Source organism: Takifugu flavidus, unplaced genomic scaffold (genome assembly GCF_003711565.1).
Source record: "Takifugu flavidus isolate HTHZ2018 unplaced genomic scaffold, ASM371156v2 ctg711, whole genome shotgun sequence".
In the NCBI taxonomy this organism is placed as follows: domain Eukaryota; kingdom Metazoa; phylum Chordata; class Actinopteri; order Tetraodontiformes; family Tetraodontidae; genus Takifugu; species Takifugu flavidus.
The window spans coordinates 1-13,710 of record NW_026622321.1 but is presented as its reverse complement, the minus strand read 5'-3'; the positions used below and the strand labels follow the sequence as shown (position 1 = coordinate 13,710).

The following is a 13,710-nucleotide window of genomic DNA, read 5'->3' as shown; positions in this document are numbered from 1 at the left end:
AACTCTGAATTTGCATAGAATCAAACATGTGAAGCATCACTGTTGATCTGACTGGAGCCAGAAGGAGAGTGGAAACCTACAGTCAAATCATGTTTTACATATGAAGTTCAGCACATGCAAAACCGTTTTGGAAGAATACAGATTAATTTCACAAGATCAAACCAATCAATGGATCTTGATGAGGAGGACAAGAAAAAATCCAAAAGAAAGTTCTGAAATCTAATAAACTGCATCAGGGATCAAACCAATCAATTGATCTAGGAGAGGAACAAAGTCAAACTTTTGAGGACAGCAGTCCAAACCAAAACACAAGATAACCCGGTCAAAGACATGAGGGGCCCACTGGACACTTCAAAACACTCTCTGGTTGAGGACAGATGGAGAAGTGGTTTAAATACACAAGGACGGGGCAAAGATGATGAGACACAAATGATGATTAAATAAAATAATAAACAAACACAGGAGAGTCTTAAACATTATGTCTATTTATGTGCACCTAAGAAAGAAACTGCTGGAAATATTTGGAAAAACTTTCCTGGTAAATCTTTATGAAGATTGTAATTCAGTTTTTGAGAAGGAGGCACGTTTGTTGTCTGTGGAGGTTTTTGCACAGCTGTTCCTCTCTCTGGAGTCACTGTGTTTCTCGAGCACAGAAGAAAACAGCAGAATCCTCTGCTGTCAGGCTGCTGATCTGCAGGTACTGAGTGCTGCTGGACACGTCTTCAGTCATCACGTAACCACTTTTGAAAGAGCTTCCATAGCTAGCAGAGTTTGAACCTGCGTCCATCCACCCGATCCACTCCAGAGCTTTCCCTGGTCTCTGTCGTATCCAGTGGATATAGTAGCTGGTCATGTCAAACCCTGAAATGGTGCAGGACATCTTCACTGTCTCTCCAGGTCTTTTTACTTCAGGCTGAGACTGATCCAGTCTTTCACTCCAACACCTGAAAGACAATAGAAATACACCCAACAACCAGGTCAAGCCCATTCTGGACCTGTCCACAGAAGTAACAGCAGCCCTGATGTTCTCACCGTGAACAGTGACAATGATCAGTAAACCTCTGATAACTGTGTTCTCCATTATGTGCTGACACTGCAGTTCTGTGCTCTGATCTGAGCAGAACTGTGTAAAACTGCTCCAGGCTCCTGTCACAAGTTCCTGCTGTTTTTATAGGACAGGGAGAGTTTGCATAGACGTCCCTCTCTGGGACATTTTCATAAACAACCCCAAGACAATCTGAAGAGACACTCAGAATCAGTCATCATGAAATGCATCCATGGTGATCCATTATATGTTTAATGAACTTGAACCTGTATAAATTGTGTCACATGACTGTATTGATCACATTAGACTGAGCAGAAATGTAGACTTTTAAACATGTCTGCAGGGAGCGTTCTATATTCTAGAATTTAACCTGTAGTAAATCTGATCACAGACAATCATCATCATCACATCATCATCATCATCCCACTTGTTTGTTTCATCAAATCATCATTTTCTTTATGTTCTAAAATGTTTTTCTGCTGTTTGTTTTCATGGTTTAGAGATGTTTGTGTGCACCTCATGTGTGTGTTCAGCCTCCTCATTCTCTGCTGTCACAGAGTTACTAAAGTATGTTTGTGTCATTAAAACTTGTTCAAGGCATCATTTTGGTTATGCCAGTGAGTCTGGAAGCTGGATTAAATCAAGTCAAAACGTGTGGAAACACAAATCAGCATTATCTCCATCATTCTTCAGTGTTGAGAGTCCTCATTTCTATCTCTCTCTTAAAAGCATCTCCTACGCAGTAACTTAGGTTATTTGTTTACTTCTCAAAACGGCTAAAAATTCCGCGACAGGATGCATAGTGTAGTTGTGATCCATCATGTTGAATAAATGATAAACTTTAGTGTTAAAAAATTATTCGATGAGTGAATATTCTCTTCAACTTACTTAAAGATACATCTCCTGGATGCACTGGGACACAACATCAGTGATGTATCCTGGGTTCATAGGGTGTTTCGGGTCTGGCAACATCATACACCCTCGCCCAGGCGACCCAGCCGGGGTGATCAAGACCCGACTTGTGTCCCAGTAGCAACCCAACTTCTATGGGCTCGTAGAAGGTCCTCCAGCCCCTGCCCTTGCACTCCTCCACCAGCTCCTGATACTTGGCATGTTTCCTTTCATTGGCTTCCTCAATCCGCTCTTCCCAGGGCACTGTAAGCTCCAGCATGATCAGGTGTTTCGAAGCCTCTGAGATGATGATCATGTCTGGCCGTAGAGATGTTGTTACGATGTGCTGGGAGAATATCAGTTGTTTTCCAAGGTCAACGTGCAGTTGCCAATCAGGAGCTGTGTGGAGGAGTCCCGTTGTTATCTGTGGACCTGCATGAGGTCTCTCTCCAGCTTTTATGAAGAAGATTGCCTTCTTCAGAGCATGATGGTGTTTGGAGGTGCTAATGGCCAAGGCTATGCTCTCAGCCACTGCTTTGAGTACCTGGTCATGGCGCCAGCGATAGCGACCATCAGACAGGGACTTTGGGCAGCTGCTGAGGAGATGTTCCAGGGAGCCTCTTCCGGAGCAAAGGGAACAGGTGGGTGTCTCACTCTTTCCCCACGCATGGAGGTTTGCGGGGCTAGGGAGGGCATCGTAGACTGCCGCCACAAGGAACCGGACGCGGTGGAAGTCTGCCTGCATGATGTTTGACTAGGTAACTTTGCGCTGTAACGCACTCTCCCACCTTGTCCATGCCCCCTGCTGCCGGAGTCCCACTGCCCTACCCCACCCAACAGATATATCAGATACTGACAATGTCTCATTGCACATTAATAGTACCTTCAGTCATTTCACTTCACTTCTGAATAGTTTTTCATTTCATCATATTCGATCTGATTAATTGAACATCTGATGTCACTGATTTTACTGTCATTCGTTCCTGTCTTCTAACAGTAAAACAGGATATTTCATCACAGACCAGAATGAGACATCCTAGGAGAAACACCTGAGGGCCCCCTAAAGTAACAAGTGAGGGGGAAGAAAAAAAATTGTAAAGGGACCTCTTAAATCTGCTGAACTGCAGCAGGGAGTTCAGGAAAATGAAGACAATATTGGAGTCACCATAGTCCATTTTCTAATACTTTGGGTCGAGAAGATAGATTACCTGAGGTTAATTGTTTGTGAAAAAATATTGGAGCATTGCAGGTAAAAACAGTTGGAGAGAGTGATGGTGGATGAATGAGAAATAATAAATGTTCTGTTGATGATAGTTTATGTGAATTAAATGAAGATGAATTTCAGGGAAAATTACAAATTAGTCATGAAGTTACTTTTCATTTTTTTGGTCAAAAGCAGTTGTAAAATAATTTAAAATAACATTTTAAAGTGAGGTCATTAACAATTTAAAAGGCATTCATAAAAAATAAAGACAGTATTCAGTGTGCAGTTCTGCTCTTCACAGCAGTAAATATGAGAAGTGTGTGTTTTTGTGCAGCTGCTGAACTGACTTCAGTCACTGTGCGTCTCGAGCACAATATTAAACAGCAGAATCCAGAGGCTGAACAGGTCAGTGTGTGAGATTCTCCAGGTCTTTTAACCACTGGTTCAGACTGGGTCAGAGTCTGAGCATCAACACCTGTTTAGAAGATGAAACATCAAGTTAATCAGCTGATGACAAAAATTAAAGTGTGTCAACAATCAGGATGAGTGAAGATCTTCACCTGCCCAGCAGACAGTTAGAAGCAGCAGTCCTGTCCTACAGTCCATCATGTTCAACTGTGTGTCCCCACTTCTCTGTCCTCCTCTCTGCTCTCACATAAGTAGACGTGGAACACATCTGAGTTTTGCATCGACTCCTCCTCAGTTTCATTTGCGCAGCATCAGTTTGAGTCTCACTTTTTTGAGTTTTTCTCAAAAAGTATTTTTATTTGCTAGTTTTGAACTGATTTTGACCGTCTCCCTTGTTGGAAAAATAACTTTCGTCCCAAAGTAACAGTACTCTATTTTCTGCATTGAAATTATTTTAATTATGAAATTTTTTTGTATTATTTTAGAGTAAATATGAATAGAAATGAAATGATAAACCACATTAAATTTCACACTGAGACATCTGACTTTGTGTTTCTGCTGTTACCTTTTGGTCTAAATGGACAAATATCCTGTGGATCCTGTCTGATCCAGTTCATACTAGACCTACGGTAAATGTGAACTCAGATCTCCTTCAGGACAGATGGAGAGTCTCCAGTGATTTTTAATGACCAAACTCGAAGCATGCACTGGTGTGTTCTTGCTTAGGTTAGACACTGAATGTTCTTATTTAGTCATCATTCAAGCACTGACTGCTCACACTGAGTTTTGAGCGACATGTTTGCGTTGTGTAAAGATAAGTTGTCTGCTTTGCCTCTGAAGCCTCAGGAATAGTTTGCTCTGGAAACACAGGACATGTATAGGATGGACCTGGACAGAAGTAAAAACTGAATTTTAGCATTTGGCAGAGATCATAAGGCATAATTTCAAGTCCAAACTGCTCCAGTTGGTGAGTGTTCAGGTACCTTGGAGACCGGAGGCGGGGCTACTGCAACTTATGTCCCAAGCAACTAATGATTGGGTTTAATTCACTACTACGTATATTCTGGGCTGCATCTTCTGGTCTCTGTGTCACTTTTTTGGCATGAACACACATACAGGTACCTTCTGAGCAAAAGGTCTAATTTTGTTCAAAGTTCAAAAACTCCTGTCAACATGAGCCAAAAATGAATACATTTTCATTTGATGATAGTTTCTCATACTTAAATGAAGATGACATTAAGGGAAAATTGCAAATTATTCATGTTGGCACCATTTGTTATGCTATTTATTGTTCAAAATAATCATGAAATCATTATTTTTTTTAAGATAATTTAAAAGTAAAAAGGTAATTTAACAAATTAAAAGGCAGAAAATGACAGATCAGAGTATTCAGTGTGCAGTTCTGCTCTTCACAGCAGTAAATATGAGAAGTGTGTGTTTTTGTGCAGCTGCTGAACTGACTTCAGTCACTGTGCGTCTCGAGCACAATATTAAACAGCAGAATCTTCAGTCTTCAGGCTGTTCATCTGCAGATTCAGCTGTGCTCTGTTGTCGTCTCTGGAGATGAGAAACCGGCCTTTGACTGACTCAGAGTAGTATGAGCTGCTGTCAGTGCTGATAGCACTGATCCACTCCAGTCCTTTTCCAGGAGCCTGTCTGACCCAGTACATCCAGTAGCTGCTGAATGTGAATCCAGAGGCTGAACAGGTCAGTGTGTGAGATTCTCCAGGTTTTTTAACCACTGGTAATGACTGTTTGACCCAAAGACTAACAATTCAGCAAATGGTAAATAATATTTTTAAGAGTTTGGATGGGGGAAAAAATCTAAAAACACATTCATTAAAAACAAGAATATTTACTGGTTTGTTTATTCATTCATTATTTAACAAAACTTAAAAGATGAGATCATCCCATTTTATTTTGAAGACACAGGAATGACGTCTCACAGTGTTCATTTTTGTTGTGAGCAGTACTGTGTAAAACTGCTCCAAGCTTCTTTCAAACGTTCCTGGTGCGTTTCAAGAACAAAAAGAGTTTGTGCAGACCTCCCTCTCTGTTATATTTGTTGCAAGGCACAAAGAAATCTTAAGGAAGAAGGCGTTGAAAGCAATCTTGGTGTGATGGCGCCTCTTGTGGAGATCTTGTTTTGATGCTCTGAGGGTTTTGATCAGCTCCCCGATAAGTATTCAGTTATTTTTGAAAAATTTGTGATGTTATTTTCTCATTTATTTGAAAAGGAAATAACTGTATTTTGAAAGAAGATGAAATATAGATGTGATCAGACGAGGAAATATGAGGTGTGTGTTTTTGTACAGCTGCTGAACTGACTTCAGTCACTGTGACCATCGAGCACAATAATAAACAGCAGAATCTTCAGTCTTCAGGCTGTTCATCTGCAGATTCAGCTGTGCTCTGTTGTTGTCTCTGGAGATGATAAACCGGCCTTTGACTGACTCAGAGTAGTATGTGCTGCTGCCGCTGCTGATAGCACTGATCCACTCCAGTCCTTTTCCAGGAGCCTGTCTGACCCAGGCCATCCCATAGCTGCTGAATGTGAATCCAGAGGCTGAACAGGTCAGTGTGTGAGATTCTCCAGGTCTTTTAACCACTGGTTCAGACTGGGTCAGAGTCTGAGCATCAACACCTGTTTAGAAGATGAAACATCAAGTTAATCAGCTAATGACAAAAATAAAAGTTTGTCCCCAATCAGGATGAGTGAAGATCTTCACCTGCCCAGCAGATAGTTAGAAGCAGCAGTCCTGTCCTACAGTCCATCATGTTCAACTGTGTGTCCCCTCTTCTCTGTCCTCCTCTCTGCTCTCACATAAGTAGACGTGGAACACATCTGAGTTTTGCATCGACTCCTCCTCAGTAAACAACTGGATTTGATTGTGATGCCTCCTCCTCTTTAGATGATGTGAGCCGATGATCAATGACACTTTTAACTTTGTCCAATTAATGATACACCAGTGATCCCAGTACTGATTTGTGAGGTACCCCACACTTCACACTTAGCAGAGAGTCATCAATTGATCATGAATGTTTGAGTTACAGGATTAAAGACTGATCTTTTGTAACCCTGGTTTACAAAGCCTCATACAATAAAAGCATGTTAAAAAAAAAAAACAGCTAATAAGAAATACATTGTGATAGACAAATGGATTAAGATGGTTAAAAATCATTAAAATTGTATGTTTCATGATACGGTGTCTAGGTAAGAGTTAAAGGTTTGTAAATTCATTGTGATTCCATTTTGTTTGAAGCGACTTGAAATTTGTGTTTAGACTCTTATTTTGAAGGGCTGTGCTGACGTGGACCAGGTGACTAGCCACAGCCAATCGGGTTGTTTTGACCCTTCCACTGCACCTGAATTGGAGACGAGCAACGATCTTCACGGAGCCGCTGATTGGGATAGAAAAAAAGAGAAAAGAGTGAAAAAAAGGAGTTGAACTGGAGTTGTTTCCGTGCTTCGAGGAGTTTTTTTTAAAGAGTGGACCAGAAACCATCGGAGAGTTGGAATCCACGTGCGTAATACAAGATGGCGAGCCACCCATGGAGACCGCGATGACCCAGAACCCGTGCATCACGCAGAAGCAAAGCCCCCTGCTTCATCAGAACTGGTAGGATTTGCCCACATCTCTCTGCAAAAGTGCAGAAGACTTCCATAGACTCTAAATTAAAGGTTCAGGACAATAAAAGGATCTTTTTCCCGTTTAATTACATTTTTTAAGAAAAAGCATTTATTTTTGGAAACAAATTGTTCAGTCTTTTGCTGAATTATTTTGAGTTTAAATTTTACTATGGTGTTTTTGGTTATTCATCCTTGTGAGTACTTTAAGGGTATTGTTCCAAGTGTAACTGGTTTGTTGGTATAAATAACAAAATGTGAGAAATGGTTGTAACTTAAAAAAGGAAAAGAAAAGAAGAACCCAAAAAGGATTGAAAATTACAAACTTGAACAAAAAGGGAAGAATATTTCTTTTTTTTTTTAAAGTGATATCAAAAGCCTGTCAATTGTATGTCAACTGTATATTTGATGTTTTTTCTGTCTGTTTCATTCAAATAATATGCCGGCAATTTAAACTTATTCTCTGGTCTGTGGTTATTGTTATTACATTTAAATCATTCACTGCTCCAGTAGTCGAACCTATCTGGTCCATGGTAACTGTAGCTGACTAAAAAGTGCTACACTTTGTTTAAAAAATCATCAATGAGCTGTGTGCTTTTATTTTGAGTGAATGTTGAAATTAACTCTTGAGATAATTGAAATTACAGAGTAATAAATGTATTGTTGTTGCATTATCCTTATGAAAAAAAATTGTCATATATGTAAACTTTACTTGTTGCATAATGAGATCAGAAGTTTAGAATTCTATGAAAGCAGTTATATATATTTTCAGTCATTGGTCTTTATATATTTGTGTAAAAGCAATTCAAAAACGTTTTCTGATTTTGTATTTCTTTTGTTTATTACCATTATCCATTAATTGTTTCCTACAGTTTTTATATTTAATTTAAATTCTCAAGTCTTTTTCTCCAGTATTTTTCTTCAAAATTTCTGCCTCAATGTTGTTGTCATGATTCATTCCTGGTGTGACAGCGCCCCTTCTGGTGATGTTGTGTTGATGCTCTGAGGGGTTTTTGTTCAGCTCCACTAATGGTTTGTGTTATTGTGACTCTGGCACAGTAATACACAGCAGTGTCTTCAGGCTGCACATTCACTCCATTTAGAGTCACTGTGTTGCTGGAAGAGTCAAAACTGATACTGAACTTGTTCTTCAGGGAAGCTTTGTAATATGGGGTGCATCCAGCACAATGTCGTCCAATCCACTCCAGTCCTTTCCCTGCAGGCTGTCTGATCCAGTTTGTCCAGTAGCTGCTAACAGAATAAGAGACCTGACAGGTGATGGTCAGACGCTGACCTGGCTGCACAGTCACAGAGGCTGGCTGTGTCAACTGTTCACCCTTCACACCTGTGGATGAAGAGCAGAAGATTGAATCAGTGGACGTAGAGGGAACAGTCAGGGTGATCACACTGTCAGTGTCTCTGCCTCAGTCAGACTCACAGGATCCAGCTGCCAACAGCAGCAGCAGAGCTACAGAGAACATGGTTGGTATTGAAGCTGATCTGATGGGAGCTTCTCTTCTGCTGCAGCTGACAGCAGGATATCAAGTCTTTATAGCAGATGGACAGGAAGTTCCCTTTGCATAGAGAAGAACTCTGACAGGATATAAAAGAAGCACCAACTGTTCTGACCACAAAACACCAAACAGAAATCAGCTCAGGGTAGCAACAATGTTATGTTGTTTTATTTAACACTAAGTAGAAATATATAGGTAAATCTTTCATTCTTATTGTAAATAATTGCTTGGGATTTGAATATGAATCACTGAGATTAAGAGTGATGAACTAAATGTTTGATAGAATTTTTTTTGACATGTTAAAGTTTCTTCGTTAAAAAAATCATATCAATTCTTCTTTACCAATAGGTATAGAAATTAGGTCAATTTAAACTGAAAAAAATGCCGAGTGGTGAAGGTGAGTAGTTGGAAAATAGAAATGATAAATTTTAGTGGTAAAAATTGATTCTATTAGTGAATATTCTGTACATCAGATATATCAGATACTGACAATGTGTCATTGCACATTCATAGTACCTTCAGTCAATTCACCTCTGAATAAATGTTTTTATCATATTCAATCTAATTAATTGAAAGTCTGATGTCACTTGTTCTTGTCTTTTAAAACAGGATATTTTATCACAGACCAGAATGAGACATCCTAGGAGAAACACCTGAGGGCCCCCTAAAGTAACAAGTGAGAAAGAAAAAAAATCCAAAAGGCTGTTCTGAAATCTGCTGAACTGCATCAGTGATTCCAGGACAATGGAAACAGTATTGGAGTCACCACAGTCCATTTTTAAATACTTTGGGTAGAGAATCAGACTTTATTGTGATGCCTCCTCCTCTTTGGATGATGTGAGCCAATGATCAATGACACTTTTATATTCTTCCAATTAATGATGTACCAGTGGTCCTAGTAATGATTTGTGAGGTACCTCACACTTCACACTCAGCAGTTCTCATCCGGTTAAAAATCAATTTTACTATACAAAAAAATGTCTAAACGGAGAATCATGAGATCAGGGATTTTCAATGAATTCATGACATAATTTAATCGATTTTTTCCATGAGTCATCAATTGATCATGAATGTTTGAGTAACAATATTAAACACTGATCTCTTTTTTAAAAAAAAGGGTTCTGTGTGTGTGCTTTTATTTTTGGTGAAAGCTTAAATTAACTGTTGAGATCATTGAAATTACAGAGAAACAAATATATTGTTGCTGCATTATCCTTATGAAACAATTTTAAATGAATGTGAAATTCACTTGTATCATAATGAGATCAGAAGTTCAGCATTCTACAAAATCATTCATCATATATATTTTAGGTCATTTAGTGTTTATATATTCGTGCAAAAGGAATCCAAAAATGTTTTCTTATTTTGTAGTTATTTTTTACTGATCCAGCTTGTCCAGTCGCTGCTGAGAGAATAAGAGACCTGACAGGTGATGGTCAGACTCTGACCTGGCTGCACAGTCACAGAGGCTGGCTGTGTCAACTGTTCACACTTCACACCTGTGAAACAACAAAGAAAATGCTGATTATAAAATCACACTCAAACAGATCAACTGCTGACTTTGACAAATCCACAGAGAGACTCACATCCAGCTGCCAACAGCAGCAGCAGAGCTGCAGAGAACATGGTTAATGTTGAAAGTCAGGTGCAGAGAACTCCACTGACAGTCTGATGTGATGGTTTTATAGCTGAGGAACAAAGAAGAACTCTGAATTTGCATAGAATCAAACATGTGGAGCATCACTGTTGATCTGACTGGAGCCAATAGGAGAGTGGAAACCTCCAGTCAAATCGTGTTTTACGTGTGGAGGTTTGCCGTTAATTAATTCATTGTAACCTTTAAAGATAATAATGAATTGAAACAAGTGTCACTGGAACTCTCATGTAAATGTTCATCTACTCTAACATTCAAAACTATCTTTAAATTTCATCTAAAACACTTCAAATGGGAGTGTGAAAGAGAAGGTCAGTGATGTCAGATAAAACTTTGGCACTCAGATCCTTCGATATTTCTTCATGGAATCTTGAAATAAATTCAACAGACTAACAATGAGTGGTCCCAGGTTTGACACCTTAGGGCCCCAAAAGTATCCAGAGAGGAGGACGACAAAACACACATATTCTTCAGGAGTTTCCTGGCATCTCTCTGTCCCCTTCCTTTCTCTGATTTTGTTACGATGTGCGGACACGAATCGAGACCCCAAATGCAGACACACACGATAGGGTGAGGTTGAAATCAAGTTTACTAAGGTCCAAGTTCAGAACAGAGCCAAAGGGTGCAGGTGAAAGACAAACACAATCAGACTGGAGCAGGCTGGGCAGTGCGAGCAGGCATCCAAGTGGCGATCCGCAGGAAAGACAACGATTAGTTCCAGACTGGAAACAGGTTCGAGGAAACAAACTTACAAACAGTTATAGGAGCCAGGCTGTACCACGGGGGTAATCAACAAATCAGGATGAGTGCAGAGTTGAGGAGAACGGCAGGTGTGGATAATGACTGGAGATTGGTCTCAGCTGTGCCTAGCTCACCCAACGGGGGAGAGTCAGGAAACCACTGGTCCAGCCTGAAATCAAAAAAGACACAGAAGGGGAGGGGGAGAGAGAAAACACTCGGGACTCCTAATGGTTTTGTCTGTTTTTCCACGTGTTCTTGTCATCCAGGCTGTCTCTTCTCCACGTTCTCTGCCGGTTTGATGTGAAATCTTTGGTCATCGGCTCAACTCAGTTTTCATTCCCGTAGTCATAGTTTTAGATGTTATTTCTTTGCTCATCAGCGCTGTCTCTCTGCCTGCAGACCTGCCAACACCATCTGCTCCTGCTCGTCTCTCAGCCTAAATCCTGACTCACTGTGCTTCTTTTCCTGTTGGATATTTTCACTGTGGTCCCGTTCAGTCTGATCCTGTAATTGTTTTCCCCACCAAATTCCATAAAAGAACACAACTAAATCCAAACAATTTTTTGGTTCAATCTGTTCCTCCGAATTTAATTAATATTGCAAATAAGGTTGTGAAATCAGTTGAATTTTTGCAGGAATCCTCAGGACTGTGGTGATTAATAAAGTTGTCATTGTACCATTTTTAACATAGATTGTTGGGAAATAAGATAGAGTTCAGGTTTTGTTTTTGCTCAAGATTGGACCATTGCAGGTTAAAACAATTTACAGAAAAATGCTGGATCAACAAGAATTTATCAAAGGTTGAACTGAACTATTCCATAAGAATAATTGATGTTAAATGAAGGTACACCCCCAATGTGGGAAGATTTCCTCTAAAATATTTAAATACTGCAAAAAACCTCAAGGTCAATCAGTCAAAACTATGCTTAATTTACCATCAATACAATGTAATTGAACTAGCAGAATATTTAATTATTTGAGGGGGAAATGTCATATATTTGTTCCAGAGGGTTTTATTAAATGCATAAACATTTACATAGTTTGTAAATTATTAAAAGTAAGGAATTAAATAAAGATATAAAAGGCATAAATGAATAAAATAAAGACAGTGTTCAGGTTGCAGTTCTGCACTTCACAGCAGTAAATATGAGAAGTGTGTGTTTTTGTACAGCTGCTGAACTGACTTCAGTCACTGTGCGTCTCGAGCACAATAATAAACAGCAGAATCTTCAGTCTTCAGGCTGCATCTGCAGATTCAGCTGTGCTCTGTTGTTGTCTCTGGAGATGATAAACCGAACGGCCTTTGACTGACTCAGAGTAGTATGTGCTGCTGCCACTGCCGCTGCTGATATAAGCGATCCACTCCAGTCCTTTTCCAGGAGCCTGTCTGACCCAGGCCATCCAGTAGCTGCTGAACGTGAATCCAGAGGCTGAACAGGTCAGTGTGTGAGATTCTCCAGGTCTTTTAACCACTGGTTCAGACTGGGTCAGAGTCTGAGCATCAACACCTGTTTAGAAGATGAAACATCAAGTTAATCAGATGATGACAAAAATTAAAATGTGTCCACAAACAGGATGAGTGAAGATCTTCACCTGCCCAGCAGATAGTTAGAAGCAGCAGTCCTGTCCTACAGTCCATCATGTTCAACTGTGTGTCCCCTCTTCTCTGTCCTCCTCTCTGCTCTCACATAAGTAGACGTGGAACACATCTGTGTTTTGCATCGACTCCTCCTCAGTAAAGAACTGGATTTGATTGTGATGCCTCCTCCTCTTTGGATGATGTGAGCCTATGATCAATGACACTTAACTTTGTCCAATTAATGATGCACCAGAGGTCCTCGTTCTGATTTGTGAGGTACCCCACACTTCACAATCAGCAGCGAGTCATCAATTGATCATGAATGTTTGAGTGACAGTATTAAAACTGATCTTTGTTTAAAAAAATCATCAACTGGCTGTGTGCTTTTATTTTAGTGTTGAAATTAACTCTTGAGATAATTGAAATTACAGAGTAATACATGTATTGTTGCTGCATTATCCTTATGAAACAATTTTTCATACATGTGAAATTTACTTTTTGCATAATAAAATCAGAGGTTTAGAATTCTATGAAATCATTTATCATATGTATTTTCAGTCATTGGTCTTGATATATTTGTGTAAAAGCAATTCAAAAACGTTTTCTGATTTTCTATTTCCTTTTTTTGTGATCATTATCCCTCAAATGTTTCCTATAGTTTTTACATTTAATTTAATTTCTGAAGTCTTTTTCTCCATTATTTTTCCTCAACATTCCGCCTCAATGTTGTTGTCATGATTCATTCCTGGTGTGACAGCGCCCCCTCTGGTGATGTTGTGTTGATGCTCTGAGGGGTTTTTGTTCAGCTCCACTGATGGTTTGTGTTATTGTGTCTCTGGCACAGTAATAACACAGCAGTGTCTTCAGGCTGCACATTCACTCCATTTAGAGTCACTGTGTTGCTGGAAGAGTCCAAACTGATGCTGAACTTGTTCTTCAGGGAAGCTTTGTAATATGGGGTGTGTATCCAACACGATGGTATCCAATCCACTCCAGTCCTTTCCCTGCAGGCTGTCTGACCAGTTTGTCCAGTAGCTGCTAACAGA

At 39.7% G+C, this 13,710-nt stretch overlaps 1 pseudogene and 2 gene segments (V, D, J or C); all 3 read right to left on the bottom strand.

The window, feature by feature from the left end:
• Nucleotides 1-5,866: 5,866 nt before the first annotated feature.
• On the bottom strand, nt 5,867-6,389 carry LOC130521127 (Ig heavy chain V region 914-like). The segment is given in 2 exon segments: nt 5,867-6,192; nt 6,278-6,389. Coding segments are annotated over 2 exon segments (360 nt in total).
• Nucleotides 6,390-8,007: 1,618 nt separating this feature from the next.
• LOC130521125 (Ig heavy chain V region 5A-like) lies at nt 8,008-11,329 on the bottom strand. The segment is given in 2 exon segments: nt 8,008-8,521; nt 10,277-11,329. Coding segments are annotated over 2 exon segments (438 nt in total).
• A 960-nt stretch (nt 11,330-12,289) lies between these two features.
• Nucleotides 12,290-12,727, bottom strand: LOC130521128 (Ig heavy chain V region 914-like; annotated as a pseudogene).
• Nucleotides 12,728-13,710: the final 983 nt, after the last annotated feature.